At 31.1% G+C, this 20000-nt stretch overlaps 1 protein-coding gene across 9 annotated transcripts in view; it reads left to right on the top strand.

The window, feature by feature from the left end:
• Positions 1-20000, top strand: part of Pur-alpha (Purine-rich binding protein-alpha) — a 28320-nt gene that overhangs the window by 912 nt on the left and 7408 nt on the right. Inside the window, exons 1-8 of one of the 9 annotated variants that reach the window (XM_086908037.1) lie at positions 811-1172; positions 1817-1867; positions 2371-3860; positions 12651-12769; positions 13247-13349; positions 13796-13926; positions 14244-14471; positions 15233-15412. In XM_086908037.1, the coding sequence (XP_086764163.1) occupies positions 3761-3860; positions 12651-12769; positions 13247-13349; positions 13796-13926; positions 14244-14471; positions 15233-15412 (861 nt within the window). In that variant the 5' untranslated portion in view covers positions 811-1172; positions 1817-1867; positions 2371-3760. Of the gene's footprint in view, positions 1-793; positions 1173-1816; positions 1868-2370; positions 3861-7663; positions 9621-11966; positions 12588-12650; positions 12770-13246; positions 13350-13795; positions 13927-14243; positions 14472-15232 lie in introns of those variants that run through there. The other 8 variants (XM_086908043.1, XM_086908036.1, XM_086908039.1 and 5 more) reach the window with 8 other exon arrangements.

Genomic DNA, 20000 nt, shown 5'->3' with positions numbered 1-20000 from the left:
GATCCAAGATGGCCGGTCGCGTTTCGGCCGAGACACAAACCCTGTCCTCTTTCCTCCTTTGACTTACTCTCTCTTTCTCTTTTCTTCCCATCTTGTCTTTTTCTCTTTCTCACATTCTCTCTCTCTCTCTCTCTCTCTTTCTCTATCTATCTATCTATCTCTCTTTTCCTCTGGCTCCCTCTTTACCTCACACTCCATACTCATTCTTTCTCTCTCTTTTTCATTCTTTCTCATTTCTTCATATGTACATATGTGCATCGACACACACACACGCGCGCGCGCGCGCGCAATCCCATATGCTCTTACTCTCTTTCTTTATACTGCGTGCTTTTAAAATTTTCTTTTTCTCTTCTTCTTTTCTATTTCTTTTCTCCGTATTCTTTTTTATTTATGTTTATTAAGGTTCTCGTCAATCAATTGAACATTCATAATTTCCGATACCATCTTTCGTATATCGCAATATTATTTTTCCCAGGTGTTCCTTTTGAAATCATACTCTTCAGGAATCATCCTGTATTGTCAGTTCCGTGTGACAGGCACCCTGACCGCGCTCGGTCGAACAACCGGAATAGTCCCGGGTGAATACGCGTGATGTAACCCGCTGATCTACCTATCTGGCACACACGCATACGATATACGCACAACTAATACGGAAAGCTAGCCACTAACACATAAACACATACATTACAAACGCGCACACGCAAAACGAAGGAACCATGTCTAGCCACAATTCGCGTAAATTTCACACGTGCCATAGGCGATCCCCACCCCAGAAGTGGCTGGCTCTTGGCCTCGAAACGAAACGACCACAGCGTGTATCTACGTATCTCGACTAGTGATGGAAGTAATTCGATTATCATTGAAAAATACTTGAACGATGCATGTCGCGATAATTTGCCGACCATCGATATTCCAGTGAGATTTGAAATTAAGCGTGTTGCATTCGTTACTTGACATATACCGATTACAGAATACAAAATATTCACAGGGCGTCAATCAATATTTGAAAATATACATTCAACACAAATGCTTTTATAAGTATACTTGTTGAAATCAAGCACAAACGCGTGACTTCGAGCGCGAAGAAACGGCAGTAAATTTGATCAATGTAACTGACGTTGATAACGTGAAAAATTATGTAATGCTTCTGATGGACGGCACGCGGAACGACGGTACAAATGTTTGTCAATAATTAAATAACAATATATAACAATAATAGCAAGTAACGTGTTGATTGTTATAATATTGTTATTATTTAAACATTGATTTTAATTATTAATAATATTTAACAGTAAAATAACTAATATGTAACTATTGTATTGTAATATGTAGATTAATATTTTTTATATTGCTCTACAATTTTTCATTTTGATCAATGTAAGATTTCAAAATGTCGTGTCGAAAGCACATGATGTGCTCTCTTATTTCATTTATTTTATTAATGTTATAGAGCAGTTTGATCATAGGTTAGGTTTGTTGTGTTTTTGAATAATGTTATTGATATAATACATTAATATATTTTTATAAGCTATATTTATAGAATTCATAATAAACAGTCTATATAATTTCGAATTTTTATTATAATTTCACAATTTTATGTGAAATAGGTTAATAACGATGTAAACGCTATCTAGTGTACGTTTTACAATTTGTAAAGCAAAAATTATTTTTGATATCTGCTTGATAATTGGAACATAATAGCATATTAAGAATTATTTTATATATATATATATATATATATATATATATATATATATGATTCTATTGCGTAGCTTTTTGTAATTTTTATTTAATAAAAATTATTTTTATTTTCTAGGATATGGAAATCCAGGTGGTATGGATGCTGGAGGGAATGACTTCGATCCTGGTGAGTAAACAAAGTAATAAAAAAATTATATATATATATATATATTCAAACAAATATAAACAAAAATTTTATATTAAAAATTAAGAATATCAAGGATTTATTGAATAATTTATCTATCTATCTATCTATCTATTTATAAAACAGTCTCGTTTAACATTTATAATTTATATTTACATTTATGTAATTTAAATACAACTCGAATAATATTCTTTAAAAATTATGTAACTAGTTTTGTAAATATTTTTACTTAATAATATTGACTTTTGAATTTATCGAGCTATATATATTACAAAACTAGGATCATAAATCATTAAGTAGTTGTAGATATACATTTATCTTTACAGCGAAATATTTATAATAAAAGAGACTTTTATCCTTTGAAATATTGCCTTGCTAAATTTCTACGTCTTGCCATAAATGTTTGTTAAATTTAATTCATATATAAAATTTTTAAAAAATTAGGAAACATGTCCTAAAAGAAATTTTTTTCTGTCTTTCTCTAGTTTCCAAATTGTAGATTTCTTTTTAGAATATTCTTCGAATAATTCTTATGCAGCATCTGTCTACTACTCTGTTTTCCAATCTCCACGAAAAGCTTTGTCATCGCATCAAAATCACCTTCTGAACCTATTCTCGGCGGGCGGGCGAATCGTGCAACGCATCGCATCGCGTCAATTTCGGAGCGTTCAAAACGGATTCATCGAAAAATGGAAGTCGAGCAGAGAAGGAGTAAAAGTAGCAGCAGTAGGCAGCAGGCAGCAGCAGGACGAGTAAGAGGAGTAGGGAATCGTACTAGCGCAGTCAGCTGGTCGTGACGTCATGCGATCATGTCGTGTGCCTCGTGGTGGGAGGTGCAACGCTGTCACGTGGTCAAGCAGTGAAGTCACGTGGCGCGCGTGGTTCGTGAACGCAGAAGCCGGTGCGAGATGAACGCTGATTGGCCGCTACGATTTCACCACCATGTTGTGCGCATTCCATCCGCATGACGGCGGGCTCCATGAATGACCGGCACGTCATTCGTGTACAATTTCGTGTTCGACGACGCTTTGTCGTTGTTCTTTGGGTACCATTGCTTTGTTCAATTTCCCATTCAACAATATGTTTTACATAGTCTTGAGACGAACTGTGTGGTATCGAGTGCAAGAAAGCGCAACGACAACGACCAATCGACCAAACGCGATGTGTCATCACAAGATGACGGAATTGTTTCATTAATGGTTTTTTTCATCTCGTTCTCTTTGTGATAATTGTTACGACGATTTCTCTTTCTTTTATTTTATTTTATTTATTTTTTTTTTATTTCTCAAGTTCTTGATCACAACGTTTATGTGTGAAAGTTTGTGAAAGTTTCGAACAAACTATTGTGTTACAATACTTCGTTCATCGTACGGTCTTTCGACGCCAATTGAAAATCCTGCTTTAATTTTTCAGCAGTAAAGCCGGCTTGAAGACCGATGCACTGTGAAGATAGTGCGAGTTCGTGATCGAGTCACTCATGCGATCAATCGAGTTCGCGACACATACATGAAATCTGTAACTGATTTTCTCGAATTGAGTTACGCGAGTGTTTTATTTGATCGGTGAACGTGTTATCATTTTTCAAAGTGTATTCCTCTTATTTAGAAATGAATGTTTTTTCTGCTTTTTTTCGATTTTGTTAAAATGGTGACTAATGTGAGAGTTTCATGAGATTTCACCTCGCCAATGTCTTTAATTTTAAAAGAATATTGAATGTGCTGTTGGTTCAATAGTTACATGAAAATCGAAATGAAAGCTATATCAATTTTGGATGGATTTATAAAAATATTTATAAGAAAAATTTAAAATATCAATTGTTCCTATATAGCAAGAATAGAATTTCTTGTGTTCTTTTTGGAAGTGTTTGAATAAACGATGGGAGAAATCGTAGAAATTTCGCAAGGCGATGTTGAGCAAAACGCAGTAAATGGTTGGGGCGACACTATGGGCAAAATACAATACTGGTGTCCTGAAGGTAGCTGTTATTCAATAATCTTAATAGTTTCATATTTTTAAAATATGTATCAGAAACACTAAATAATATTTACAATTCATTTTCGTTAATTATATTTATAAAATAATAATAAACATCTGAAAATTAATAATTTGTAATTAAATGCATATATAACATTTTTTTTATAAAAATTAAACTTACTTAAAATTATATTATTTTGCTTTGATTGCAACAATTGAGCACAATAAATATTATCTTAAATGAATGTTAAATGACTAGATAATTTTACAATATCGGATTGAAAATCAGGCTTAAATATTCATTGTAATCCATACATTTAATAATGTATTCAACATAGATAATATTAAAAACTGAAATGATTTTTGAAAAAAAATTTATTATTGATTTCAGTTTATATAAAAAATAGTAAATATATGTTTCATCTATTAAAAGACAAATTTTAGATTAAATCCATTCTGAATATGATAAAAATCACGAGTTATATTGTTTCTCTTTAGTGTTTCTAAAAACATCCCTAGAAATTTTGTATAAATATGTCTAGGTTAGGTCGCGTGACGCAAGACTTCAATCTAGTCGACGGGTTTCATTTTTCTTAAATGTTGGCATTTTAGTTTCGATTAGAAGGGAAAAAAAGTTCTAGAAGCTAAATTGCGAATGACACGTTGCGTATATACGCTACTGAAATATTTGCTTGATGATTCAGTAAAGTGGTAAATGTTAAGAAACTTTAGATTAAAAATAGCAGACCAGACATTATGGAAAAACTTGCGATTCTCGAAATTGACAAAACTATTATTCTTATATATTTTTCAAAGAAAAATGCAAAAGTAGAAAATAAAAAGTATATTTAATATCGCTTTTTTTAACGATTAGAAATTTATATATATAACTTAACGAATCTAGCATTCTTTATCGGCTGCCACGTCTCTCACGGAGATAATTTACCGACCGTGAGAAACAGATGAAAGCGGAATTCGCAGAAATCCCTTGGCGCTTTCGTCACTCGTTTCAACAAATATTGTAAACGAAATCAAATGATTCAGAAGTTAACGTTTCAGAAGTCAATGTTTCAGAAACCAATGTTGGAACAGTACACAATGTGTTTCGCACTACAGAAATGCGTCGACTTGTGAATAAGTCAAGTTGTGAAATGAAATCAGATCTAACCTCACATTTTCTTTACTTCAAAAGTTCATTGAAATCTATTAATCTTTTAATTAATACTTGCGTAAATAAATTTACTGCTCGATTCTATTCGAATTTATTGCGATGTTTTAGATTAAGATTATTTTTAGACTTTAAATAGATATATTTAACACGAAACAACAAATATATCGTTTTCGAATAATATCAAGAATTTAAACAATTTTAATTATAAAATTTAAAATTATAGAATAATATATATAAATATATATAAATTTCTTTCTTTTTTTTAAATGAACACTTTAAGAAGATTATGAAAATTCGAATTACATTCAATACATACATATATATATTTCTTTTAGTTTAAATAATAATGTTTTGATTTTATATAGTAATGATACAAAATTAGTGATTTTACGCCATTGAAGCCACAAAAAAAAAAATTCGCTTTTCACGTGATTTTCATGATCAATGATGAAATAGATGATTAATCACTTTGAGTTTAGAATTGGATAAGAATTTTTCATAAATAATTTAAGCTTGATCATTAAAAAATGTAAAAGTTGTAAAAATATTTAAAATTCAAAAATAGTGTTTTCAAATGGTTTTATTGACTTTTCATTTCTCTTTAAATTTTTCAAAATATCTAGTTGTAATTTTTGGTAAAAGAATTGATTTTAATTTGATTTTAGCTTCTTGAATTTCAATTTTTTTTCAGGAATAAACTTCATTTTTATTTCTTTATAAAAATCTTATTTTATTCTTGATTTTTTTTTTTTTGAATCAATTTTTTTTTATAATTTATCTTAAAAATTTTTATGTTTAGAACATTTAAAAATATTTAATGAAAATTATATATAATATATTTATATATTTATAAATAATACACCTTATAAATACAAAATAAAAATTAAAATCTTCATTTTTATTACATCATATTGCATCATTATTTTTTTAACTTCTTCCAATTCAATCTATTTTTTTTTTTTTAAATAAAAAATAATTTAATATTAGAATTTAGAAATTTCTTATATGATAAATAAAAAAATATTAATAATAGATAAAATATAAAGGATATTTCAATACTTCAATTAATATTATTATTTAAAATGATAGGATTTAGATTTATTAATTTTATTGTTGATAAATGCAGACATTTTAATCAAATTAATATTGGTTTTTATTGATAATCATAATAAATATTTTTACTGATATCATAATTATATATATTTATTTATTTTTATTTATTTTATTAATCATTAATTAATAAAACATTAATTATAACTATCTTTACATACACATATATATATTTAATTTTGTATTATAGATTAATAGTTTTAATATTAAAAAATTAATGGAAATATTAAGAATATAAAGAAATATATTGAACTCTAGAAATCATATCGAATGAAGTACATCATAAAAGAACCTGTAGCTGGTTCTAACGGTACAAAAATTCAACGAGTTTGTGTTCATCATGAATCATGCATGCGCACGATGCGTTCATAATGCACAAGTGCATCTTCACTGTTTATCTTCCACAATCACTGTTTAGTGATACAGATTAAAAAAAAAAAAAAAATAGATTGAAATTAAGTTAAATATTTAATTTTAAATAAATATTTTAATTTTTTTGTTTAAGATATTACAATTAGAAGAGTAATTTAAGCGAAAAAATTTTTCCTTTTTTTTTTCGCTTAAATTTTATTAATTCTATGTATTTTTTAAAGAAGAATTTTAAATTTTGAATGTACTAATAGTGATGGTATAAAAAAAAAAAAATAATGATTATTTAAATTTTTTTCACTGTTTAAAAGTAATTATACATTTATCTATATTTGATTTCGTTTCTCATAAATTCATTAAGTGCTTGAGTACCATTGAAAATCAGCCAACAATGTCGTAATCGATCGTAATATAGTTGTATAATTAGACATGATAATTATAATATAATTATGCAATTCAAATTCATCATAATAACGTGTCATAATTGTGACCGATTATATTATATCAAAGTCAGCATTATGCACCTGTTTTGATGAATTATTAAATATTCGCAGATACAAGCAATTGGATCTGACTCGAATATATAAATTTAATTTTTATTTAAAACTCATATTTTTTATAATTTTTTTTTTTTTTTAATTAATTTAAATATAAAAATGATGAAATTTTGATAATTTGTTCATTTTGAAGTGAAGAAATACTAGGAAAAATAATAGGAATCGATAAATTTTTACAACAACTATTCAAAATATTTCAGCTTAGATTTTGTAACCTATCAAAATAATTCGTTCATATGCGTTCATATTCTCGAATAGTTAAGTTCTATATTTAATTCAATTTACAATTTAACGAAGTCTCGAAATATTCAATTTTTTCATCAACACGAACGAAAGAATTTCTTGATCGAAAATATTTGGAAAATCAATCGATCGGTTTGAGATTTCTCTATTTGCCGAGTGATCCACACGCAGTTAATGCAAAAAATAAAGAGAAAAAGAGGAAGAAGAAGGAAATAATATCAGGGTTGACGCGTCGAAGGCAACCGTGGTCGTACGCGATCGACGTTCATGGAAACGATATCCTAGTGGTGGCGGTTGCGGGGGCGTTGAAGAGGAGGCGAGAGCGCAGAAGGGAGAATGGAAATATGCAGTTCGTATTGAGGCAGGTCGGTGCAGCGCCACGAGTCGCGCTCCAGGCGCAGAGATCAATGTACCCGCCCCCTTCGTGCCTCGCCGCTGTCCACGTCCACGTCCACGTCGAGTCCGCCTCGTAAATCCGGGAACAACTCCGAGATGCGTCCACGGGATCGTGAGAAAACTCTTTCATAAGGACTTTTTTTTTTTCTCTCTCTCTCTCTCCAATCGAGGGTGCAGCATCGAAGAAATGGATGAGAATGTGCCGGTTACATAAGATTTCACAAAAGGTGTGTCGTCGATGTCGATGTCGATGAGAATGTCGGTTTCGTAGTTTCACGCGTGAAGTTATGTTTCAACGAAGATGTCACGTCAAGATCGAGGGATTATTGGATAAAATGGAAACGTAAAACGAATTCTCGAGAATAGAAGATAATGGTAATCCATGATTTTCATTTTGCCGAAAGAAAGGATACGAGGTGATTCGGTGTTATTTCAGCCTCCGGAATAATACGCATTGGTAAATCGAGATTTATCGAAATTAGCTTGGTTATGTTCTGTATTCGAGTTGAGCGAGTGGGAAACATTGAACTTTGCAAACCGCAACAGGGCTGTTGAAAAGGGCAGGGAATAATGAACTTTTTGAAAGATAGAAACGAGCAAGTCTTTGAAACGTAGGATTTAGATGGAAAATTTGTGCAATTTCAAGGTGACGGCATGTTAACGAAGATACGAAGCCTGTTGAAATGGAATCCAAATATGTTGGATAGAATTGATCGTGTCGATCAATAATATCTGGTCCCATGAGAGAATCTAGCTCGACCGCGTTCCTCGTCTCCTGATAATAAATGGTGACCTAGCCGAGCAACGAGTGGAGTCAAAGGTGGAGTTCGAGAAGCGGTGGAAAATGGACGGACGAGCGTGCTGGTGAGCCAGGTTGCGCGGAGATGCAGCTCGAGGCTGACGAGGACGACGGTCGACAACGACGGTGAACAACTGTGAAGAAATCATCTCGTGATACGATGAATTTTCCATTCGACGTAACGAAACGAGAGAAGAAGAACGATAGATCTATGCTCTGCGCATTAATGCTTTCTCCGAGGAACTGTAAATCGGAGGAGCCCGGCTGAATCGAGGGAATGGAAATGAAACCCGGGGGGGTGTGAAGAAGAGGAACGGGGTAGCCGATGATGCAATCATGCGAAATCCATCGAGCATACGGAAAGCGTCCTTCCAACTGTCGGTGTTTTTGTCGGTGGACGGAGATTAAAGAGACTGTTATGGGTGGGAAAGGGTGTGGAGGGTGAGAAGAAGTCGAAAGAGAGAGGGAGAGGGAGAGGGAGAAAGAGAGAGAGAGAGAGAGAGAGAGAGAGAGAGAGAGAGAGAGAGAACTACAAGAGAGGGATAAAAGAAAAGGGTGCGCGTAAAAAAAAAGAAGAAAAAAGAGAGGAAAAAAAAAGACGTATCGACAGAGAGAAGAAATAGAAGAGGGATGTCGAGGAGAGAGAGAGAGATCTTTTTTTCTTTTCTTCGTGGAGTGTTCTCGACCCTGTCCCAATTTCCAGACTCGTGATATAGACATAGGCTCGAGGGCGCGATGTTACGGATTAACCGGCAGCAAGATGCACACCAAGCGGCATCCTTATAGTCGAAGGAACACGTTGCATCTTGATAATAGAAAGAAATTATTAGAGAGTAGTGATTGATCGAGAGAAATTGTCGGTCGGAGGAAAAAAGAAAGAAGGGGAATAGGGGGTGGAAGAAGAAAGAAAAAGAGAGAGAGTATATAAATATTAAAGGCGAAATTTATATTCATACAGAGGGAGATGAGAAGGAGAATAGGAATACGGAAGAAGAGGGTTCATGTGAGTGAACTATCGATAGCGCGGTGTGTATAGGCAAAGCAGAATGTTCAAGAGCAGGATCTTCCAGGGCGATCTCAGCCCTGTCCCAATTCCGGGCAACTTGCAACAGTCCAGTACGTAATAATGAGGGAAACCCTTTACAGTTAGATCGATCGTTCGACGCACGTTTCGCGCAGGGGATCAATCCTTTGGGCTCTCTCTCTCCGACTTACGAGCATGAATATGCGTTTCAAATTGTGCATCGTATTTTTTTTTTCCTTTTTCTTTTTTTCCCCTTTGCATTCATAAATTATAATTTCTTCTTGTTCCTTTTTGTCTTTGTTATCAAAATATGTTATAATATCGAAATGATGGAATTATAATATCATATATAAACACATATATTTGAATAACTGATTTAAATATATCAATATTATTAATATAATAACAGTAATATCTTTGATGACTAGTTATAAAAAGTATTCAACATGGTACAATTACAATATTTCTATCCGTTCGTTCCTTTCAACTATTAGTATTATTAATTATTTTAAATCTAAGGAAATTTAAATCCAAACAAATATTAATTTTCTTAAATTTCCATTTCATCAGAAACATACATATTCTTGTGATATAATAATAATTATGCTAACTTTCTTGACTATATTGAAACTAATGAAAATAAAATAATTTCCTTCGAGCAATCAATCCATCCTCTATAAAAAATCATCCTTCTCCGTATCAATTTTGATAAATCCATAGTTACACCATTCAAAAGTCCATATGTTCCATCTATGTCAATCCAAAACATTTTAATTCCTGTATATATATAGAGTTCCTCTTCTTCTAAATCTCTATCCTACACTCTTGAAACTCAACACGACTCGCAACTTGCACTCCCAACCGTGGCCGACTCGATCGAGTTGAGCTCGTCCACGGCCAAAAGCCTTCTTCTTCTCTTTTTTCTTAGGGAAGGTTAAGACTTAAGGTACTGATAAACTGAAAAACTAATGTATTCGGTGGCCTGAGAGGAGGAGCATCAAACAGGTCAATGACCCGTTTGGTGCAGCTGTTATTGATCGACCAGGACGAGGACTAACAACATAGCTTCACCGTTTCATCTAACTCTCTCGCTCCTGTTGGATCCTGATCCTTCTCGGTCCCTGCAAGATTCCGCCCTTATCCATCGCGAAATTTTCGTAAGGAAACAAGGTATCATTGGATGATTCACCTTGTCCTCGAATGATGATCGTCAAATTTCCGGTACCCCTCTGACCCAGAAAACCCCTCTCCCCGTACCTCGAGGGAATCCGGTAAAGAGCTGACCCAATAAACGCTGGGTGACCTCTTTTGCCGACTTCCAATCCTTACCCTTGTCCCTCTAACCTGCGTGCAACCCTTCTCTCCCCTCTGTTTCTCTTCTTCTTCTTCTTTTTCTCCGTTTCTTCCATTTTTTTTATCCATAACCGATATACCATAAAGCAACGAATCGTTGGAAAGGATCGGATCCATCCTTTCTCGAGTAAATTTTTTAACACTCGGTTTTAGTCATTGTTGAAATAGTTGAATAGTATGAATGTAGATTAGTATATTAAAAGTACTCTGTGAAGTAATATGAATGAAGCGTTATTATGATTCGATGCGAGAAAATTGAATTAAATCTTTGATCAAACGAAATTTTGTTCTTCGTGAAAATTGATTTTGGAAATGTATATGTGCTTTTTTTCCTTTTTATATTTAATATAGTGTATCAAAGTGTGTTAACAGTTCTTATTCGTATAAAAATAACATTATAATCATTAAATGCAAAGGATTTGAGCAAAATTAATATTTTTATTTTTAATTTTTTTTTTTTTTTAATTTTAATTTTATAGATAATTATTTTAAACGAAAATGAAGCAAAAATTAAATACTACGTACATAGAATTTTATATTATATTTTTTTTTTTTATGATAAAATGAAATATTATTATGAAAATATGTAATTAATGCAGATGGATTAATTGTAATTGATATTAATTATATATATATATATAAAAGAGATAATATTTTATATACAAATTTGGTATATAAAAATCAATAAAAATAGACAAAAATGAAAAACAGTTTTAATCATTTTCAATTAGGATATTATACCAAATAGCACGAAAGAATAATATCCAGAATGAAAGGATAAAATGAAAATGATATTATTTTTAAATCTTACATAATATAATAGAAAAGACAAAAGATTTTGAATTTATTTTCATATTAATACATATATTCTATTTTAAAAATTATATTTAACCATAATAACCACTCGATATTTCGAAAAAAATTTGTTTCAAAAGGGAGATAAGATCAACGGTTAAATAAGGGATTCAATATGATTTATCTTTATTCTATATATCTTTGTATATAGAATATAGATCTTTATAACTATTATCCGATTATAAATGATTAACTACAAAAAATTTAGATATAAACACTGTATTTTGCAGGACTTGTTTTTTGACTTTCTATGGGATTCAACGGATGTTGGTCATCCAACATTATCCTGAATAGGGATTATCATTGAATAGGGGATGATTTAGAGTTCGAGAGTCAGTCGGTCGAATCAGGAGGGAAATCCTATGGAGACATTGATGATGGAGAGAGAGATAAATCGAATGAGAATCTGGCTATTATTTTCTCGTTTAGAGGAATTCTTTCTTTTTTATTTTTCTTTGATGAGAAATAATATCTTTTATATCCATCAGATGGATTGGAATAAATATCTTGTAACTGATGGTACAAGATAGATGGTATAAGAATCGAGACAAGAATAATGTTATATATGAAAAAAAAAAAAAAAAAAAAAAAAAAAAAGAAAAATGAAAGGACAAAAAATAAAATAAAATAATCTTTTAATTTGGAATATTATATAGCATAGATATGGAAATACTTTATACTGATCTATAACACAAAATTTCTTAATAATAAGAATAAAAAATTTTAAAAATTTTTATTTCATTTAAGTTCAAAATACAAAATGTCTTCATTTATTCTTTTCATCAAGGAATTTGCAGTTACAAAACACTATTATAGGCATAAATGGTGAAACGAGACAGTTTTATTAAACGGTAATTGTAAATTATTGATGAATATAAAAAATGATATTAATTAGATTTGTATAATGATTTCAGGCCAGCAAGGTCAGCAAGGCGAACAGGAATTGGCAACGAAGATGTTGCAGATCCAGAGTAAAAGATTCTATCTTGATGTAAAACAGAACAGACGTGGGAGGTTTATCAAAGTAGCCGAGGTATTTCTAAATCTTATTCTTTGTAGGAATTTCAATCGTTTCGATTTTCAGATTCAAGTTTCAACTGTTATCGTTTTAATTGATAATTACAACAAAATATAAATTCTACAATGTCGAAGAATATAAATATACGATTTAGAATATGATATAAATGAGATATTTGTAAATATTTGTGCATATAAATGAACGATTTAGAAAATGATTAATATAAATTACATTAGATATATAAATACTTTTAATTTTACACAAATAATAAATTTTAATTTATGTACGATAATGTGTACAATAATATTTAAGATATCTATCTGTAAAAGTAAAACTGAAATAAAATAATTAAAATAATTCAAATTTTTATGGATCTAGCTATGATTCAATGTCACTAAGAGATTTAAATATACTTTGAAATAAAATTTTTTTTTTTTTTTTAAATGTAAAAAAGATATAAGAAAAGAGAAGTAAAATATTTTTATTTTTTAGATCGGCGCCGATGGAAGAAGAAGCCAAATCTACCTGGCACTTAGCACAGCATCCGAGTTTCGGAATTACCTTTCGACGTTTAGTGACTTTTATGCATCTTTAGGTAAAATGCAATCTTCAATTATTGCTCTAAGATTTCATGCATCACAATGCAATGCGCTTGAAGAGAAGTCTCTTGTTGTTGTTGTGCGTCAATTCAATTGAAATTTTCATTGGTTTCAATTGAAAAAGATTTGCCTCGAATTATAATTTTTATTTTAACATTTATAACAAATATAAAGAAAAGATAAATTCTTGTTTATAGAAAAATATGCACTATATGTAAACGAAACATTCCTTTTAATGAGGATTTTTGTAATAATAGTTTTTATTCTTTTTTTTTCTTTTTTTCCTTTTCTTTTTTCCATTCTTATTCGTTATTTCTGCATACTTAAAAAGTATTTACAATTGTTCTTCCAAAAAAAAAAAAAAAAAAAAAAAAAAAATTTCGAATAGATGTTAGAAAATATTTATTATTTTTTTCCCCTGTTTAAATTTTCGAATTTATAGGTCCACCAAACTCGGAGAACGTGCCAGACGATGGGAAATTAAAATCAGAAGTGATGACAAAGGATAATAGGCGGTATTACTTGGACCTCAAGGAAAATACTCGCGGCCGTTTCCTGCGGGTGAGTCACCCTGTATGTACCAGCCAATGCATTTACTTTCTACGCTAACTGATAAGGAAGAGAGAGAGAGAGAGTCTGTCCTTTGTGGATACAGTCTTGAAGTGAAAGGCTCAACCTTTTCAGATGGTAAAAACATTTAGAAAAAGAAACTCGGCTGGGGAGATATTTCAAGAAAAATATGGTTTAATCGAATAAGCTGTTTTTATCTGCACATGCTTCAATTTTAAGAAAAGAAAAGAAAAGAAAAGAAAAGAAAAGAAAAGAAAAGAAAAGAAAAAAAAAGAATTTATTATAAAATATTTCTTAACATAATATTATTTGTTGCACAGGTGTCGCAGACGATAACACGAGGAGGACCCAGGACGCAGATCGCGATACCAGCACAGGGTATGATCGAGTTCCGTGACGCGTTGACAGACCTCCTCGAAGAATACGGTACGGACGATGGCGGTTTCAAGGGTGACTTACCAGAGGGACGATACATGCGCGTGGATAGCAAGAATTTCTATTTTGATATCGGCCAGAATAACCGTGGTATCTACATGAGAATTTCTGAGGTACGTGCGTATCGTTAGCTAAAAATACAGGGTGTGTCTCTTAACATGGCTGAATATTACTTATAATTACTTTAAAGGTGGATTGAGAGGATGGAGAAAAGTTCATAAAACTCTTTTCTTTGATCAATTTATTTTTGTAATTATTCACATCAAATTGAGATTATATATAAATATATAAATATTAATGTTATGTACAGTATATCCGTTATAAATATTCAATTATTATAAATCAAGATGATTATCAATCAAAATAATTGCAAATTTACTTAGAAAAGATAATTTAAATCTTAATATGTTATATAATTATAAATCTTTGACAAATGAGATATATAATCTTAATATTATATTATATGTTGCTTAATATAATATATGATTTTAAATTATGATAATATTAGAAGTTAAATTATAATATTATGATAATAAGAATATAATAAGAATGTTATTAAAATTATTAATATAGAATATTATTGGAGAAAATTATTAATATAATTAGAACTTGGAAACTACTATGAATTATATTATATTATATTAACATTAATGTTTTTACTACGATTTTTTATTGTTTAATAATATAAAGTCTGCAAATATATCAATGTAGAATATCGATTCAAAAAATCACAATTAAATATAATATTATATACTTAATTTGATAAGTTAATACTATATATTTAATTTGAAAGAAAACGAAATTAAGTGTTAAAAAAAAAAAAAAAAAAAAAGAATAAGAAGAAAAACATGGTAAAAAGAATATGCTTTTACAGGTGAAGACACACTTTAGAACAGCAATCACCGTACCAGAAAAATCCTGGGAGCGTTTTCGTGATATATTCGCAGATTATTGTGAAAGAATGCGAGAAAGAGGCGCTGGGAGCAACGTCGGCATGAACAGCGGTGGCGGAGGAAATGTCTTGCCCGAGGGGAGGGGCTCGGTGGTGGCACAGGTACCATCACCATCGACCTCACAACAGCCTAACCCCAATCCAAATTTAGACTCTCCTTTAATGAAGTGAAAAAGGCTTTAACTTAACTTGAACATTGGAATTATAACCGTAACTCGTTTTCAAGTCATTAAGCGAACTAAAGGAACTTGTCAGAGTCTATGCCATCGTCATCGCCATTTTCATCGACATCGTCATCGTCATTGTCACCGTCACCGTCACCGTCACCGTCACCGTCATCGTCATCGTTATTGTCATCGTCATTGTCATCGTCATCGTCATCGTTATCGCCACCGTCACTATCACCGTCACTCGTCGTCAACTGAAAACACCAAAACTCGCCTGGAATGGGTTCTATAAATAAATAAATAAATATATATATATAAATAAATATATATATATATATAAATAAATAAACATATATATATATATATAATATATATAATATATAAATATAAAAATATAATATATAAATATATATATATATATATATATATATATATATATATATATATATGATCGCAGAGTTTATATAACCAGTCAGTGCTGGTTGCTCAGCATAGAAATTCATAATTGTACGCAAATCCGATAGAGAACGATATTTGTCGTAATTGATCATCGTCATGTTGACTTCCGATCTATCGGCCACCATTAGTTGTGAGGGAAAAAAGGAAATCAAACTGCAGAAAGGAAAAGAAAAAATAAACGGTGAAGGATAGTGGATTAAAAGAGAATAAATGATGTGTGTGTGTGCGCGAAATAAAATAAAAAACGAGTCTGCCGCTCGTGCGATTCATGGAAATACGCAACGACGGGATCGTGGATATATAGAATTATTGCGCGATGTCTTTAGGTGGATACGAGTTGCCATCAATTAACGTTATGAGTACTACCGTTCATTTCCTGAAATATTTCTCTTTACCATTTTTAGATTTTATTTTAATTCGTTACTTATATCTTTTTCTTTCTCACTTATGAAATTTCTTATAAAATCAGTTCTCAAACTGATTTATCCACTTTAATTAGATACATTAATTCCTATGAAATGATGAAATGAAATCCTATGAAAGACGATTAGTCAATAGGAAATGAACTGTAGTGAAAATCACGTTACAATTGAATTTGATCGTTCAGAATTTATGAATAAATGAATAGTTGTTATATTAACGATTATATCGCAAGGAGAAAGGAGAGCGTGGTGTGGGCAGTCGCGTTATCAGACTAAAATCCCGTTGATCGCAGAAAACGGCCAATCACTTGTTGACTTAACCGAGAATGAGATAAACGAGCGTATACACGAAAATTTTGCGAAAAATCTCGATGAAAGGACCTCGTTTAAAATATCTTTCGTACACAAAATGAATGAAACTTTGCGTATATATGCTTCTTTTACTATCGTATGTTTTTTTTTTTTTTTTTTTTTTTTTTTTTTTTTTTTTGAGCATGTAGCACGCTCGTTATTTATGATACTCGTTACGATTAGGTGAAAAGAAGGAAACAAAAGTGCTTGCTCGTTTAACGCATAAACGTTGAATCATAATCTAAGAACCGCGACACCGTATAAACTCATTTACAAACTGAACGACGTCTCTATTAAAAAAAATAATTAATGAAATAATATATAATATAGGTGAAAAGAAAAAAAGATTCTAGCCGAATACGAATCCCTGTAATATGTATATTATACAAAGTTAATTATGTTATGTTTTGTTTCATCAATTCGTATGGGGAAGTGCGCACGCAGACGCAGATATAAATTTGGTGTCTGTATTATATAAAAGACATCAGTGCAGACGTACAACGGTATACACATACACGGGCATACATTTAAACACATTAAACATGCACTTAAAAGAAAAAAATATAAAATATACAGATTATCAAAAAAATCTTTTGCACGCATGCACACACGCGCGCGCGCGCGCGCGAACACGACACACACACACACACACACACACACACACACACAACATATAAATTTTACATTCACCTAAAAATATTCCATCATGAAAGACGAACGGTACAAGAGACGGTGTGCACGCGTACGTAATTACGTTACGTTTGAGTGACGGCCGAGTTCTAACACAATTGCATATTAGGTATGTATTATACGAATGCATATTAGGTATTTATATAGAATCTATATAACTGTATAATTGTAACGAAATGCCAATGTCCATGGACCCAGGTAACTGTATCACCTGACAAACGCGCGATCAATCGAATTGAAGATGGTGTTGCGGGCCTGCAGTCGCTTAGGTCCAGTTCCCTGGACACAGGAAGAGGAAAAAAAAAAAAAAAACAAAACAAAACAAAACAAAACAAAACAAAAAGGAACATGTGACAAGAACAGGAAAGAAAGTATATATATATATATATCTATATATATATATCTATACTATATCTATACTATATATAGTATCGTATATATATATACGATACCGAAAGGAAAAGAGAAGGCAAATAATAATATTCAAAGACGAACGACCGAGTTGGAAGGAGAATTAACCGTAGTCGAGTTATTTCTCTGAATGGAAAAGGAAAATCTTAATACGCTTTGATTCTGCAACGCTGTGCTAATATCAACAATGATAATGAAAGAAAGAAAAATTTAAAAAAATAATAATAATAATAAATGAAAATGAATAATATCTATCCGTTCTTTTGCGTTTCCTCGTGATCGAAACGATAATCGATTAATCGAAATAATAATCTAAATATATTTCGCACTGGTGCGGAATAAGAGAAAAAGAGTTCGAGAGCAGCGGAGCGGCATAGATGCATTAAACGCATAAAGTGCTATTTAATTAATGATGGACGCGTTCCGATTCGTGCGTTATCGGCGCGTTTACGTTTGAAGAGATGAGTAAAATTTTATTTAGTTTTTAGCAATGAACCTATTATCTATTTCGATAAGATATTTCTTTGATTGCATTTCCTTCGAAATCGACAATTTCGGCTGGTCTGAATTTACTTAGCACGTAGGTTTTGATGATATAAATATGAAATATAAATCACAATAACAAATTCGAATACGCACGAGTGGGTGAATCAATGAGAAAGATATATGTATATCCCGATCCTCTTCAATTTAAGAATAGTTTGAACTATATTCACGCGCGATTCTCTTCGTCGTTTAAACATTATCTTGTGATATTATTATTGTTGTAATTTTTTATCTATCTTGTTTTTTAACAATCGAATCGATATAATTAAAGAAATATTGAACGAAAATGATTAGCAATGTTTAGCTTAGAAAAAAAATATTTCTCGAATGAAATAATATATTTATCTGTTTGTTGTATTCTTTCTTTTTTTATCATCTTAATAATATTTTCTTTTTATCATAATACCTTCTTTTTATCATAGTTCATCAAACTTTTCATTGAGTTTAAGGGGGTCGGCGAACCCGCAATCTGTGCACAAGGAATATAATAATTGTCCAAACTAAGCGTTTCTGATAGAAATGACAAAGAAAAGGGATAGAGGAAAATTGATCAACTGGCGCAGATGGTATGACATATTGTGATCTATAAAAAAAATTAACAAAATTACAAAGCATCAACAAGTAGTAGATATTTAAGATAATAAAATATACATACACGTACACCTACGGTGATCTAGACACACTGTCTAATTGATGTACGCGATCATGTGTATAACACACGCATTAAAAACATTAAAACATAAAATAATAACGTGTTATTGAAATGAGGACGACTACAGCGTACCTAAGTAATAATAATAATAATAATAATAATAATAATAATAATAATAATAATAATTAAAAAAAAAAGAAAAGAAAAGAAAAAAAAAAAGAAAAAGGGAAGAGAAAAAACAAAGAAACAGAGTCAGAAAAAGAGAGAAAATATAAATTAAAAGAGAAAAAAAAAATAACACAAAAAAGAAATCGTCTGACACATTAAAGAAATAAAGAAATAAACGAATAAACAAAGTAATATAAACAAATAAAAGAGGGAAAAAAAGATGAAGAATGAAAAAACACGATGCTCCTGCCACGCAGCGAGTCCTTAGACAGCTTTAAGATAATAATTATGAATGATAAAATAATAATTATTATTAAATAATAACGATAAACTTTCTATATGTTGAATCGTGTCTAGCGAGAGAAGTACTCTATTGAAATAAAGCAAAAAAAAAAAAAAAAAAAAAAAAATCTACTATCGCCACACACGGATTAACAACAGTTTATAATTGATCATTAGTTGTCTATCAAATGTTCTTTTTTCATATAGCGGAGAAGGTGATTGTTAGAGAATAGCTTGGTGTTTCGTTTGCTGTTTTACATGAAAAAAAAAGAAAAGAAAAGAAAAAGAAAAAAAAAAAAAAAAAAAAAAAAAAAAAAAAAACGTTGTGCGGTTGGTAATCGGCGAACCTTTTTACTAAATGTTGATATGAAAGGAAATGAGAAAAAGAGATGGAGAGAGTGCGCACGCGTGCGCGCGTGTGTGTGTGTGTATGAGAGCGAGAGAGTGAGAAGGAATAAAAGAGAAAAATAAAATAAAAAAAAGGTAGCCGAAGATCCACACTTACGTTTATATTTGATGGGGCTTTTGACCACTACTGTTAT

Source organism: Apis florea, unplaced genomic scaffold, assembly GCF_048593485.1.
Source record: "Apis florea isolate Af1SG1 unplaced genomic scaffold, ASM4859348v1 contig_3036_pilon, whole genome shotgun sequence".
In the NCBI taxonomy this organism is placed as follows: Eukaryota; Metazoa; Arthropoda; class Insecta; order Hymenoptera; family Apidae; genus Apis; species Apis florea.
Note: the sequence above shows the minus strand (reverse complement) of the source record. Positions and strands in the feature narration are given on the sequence as shown.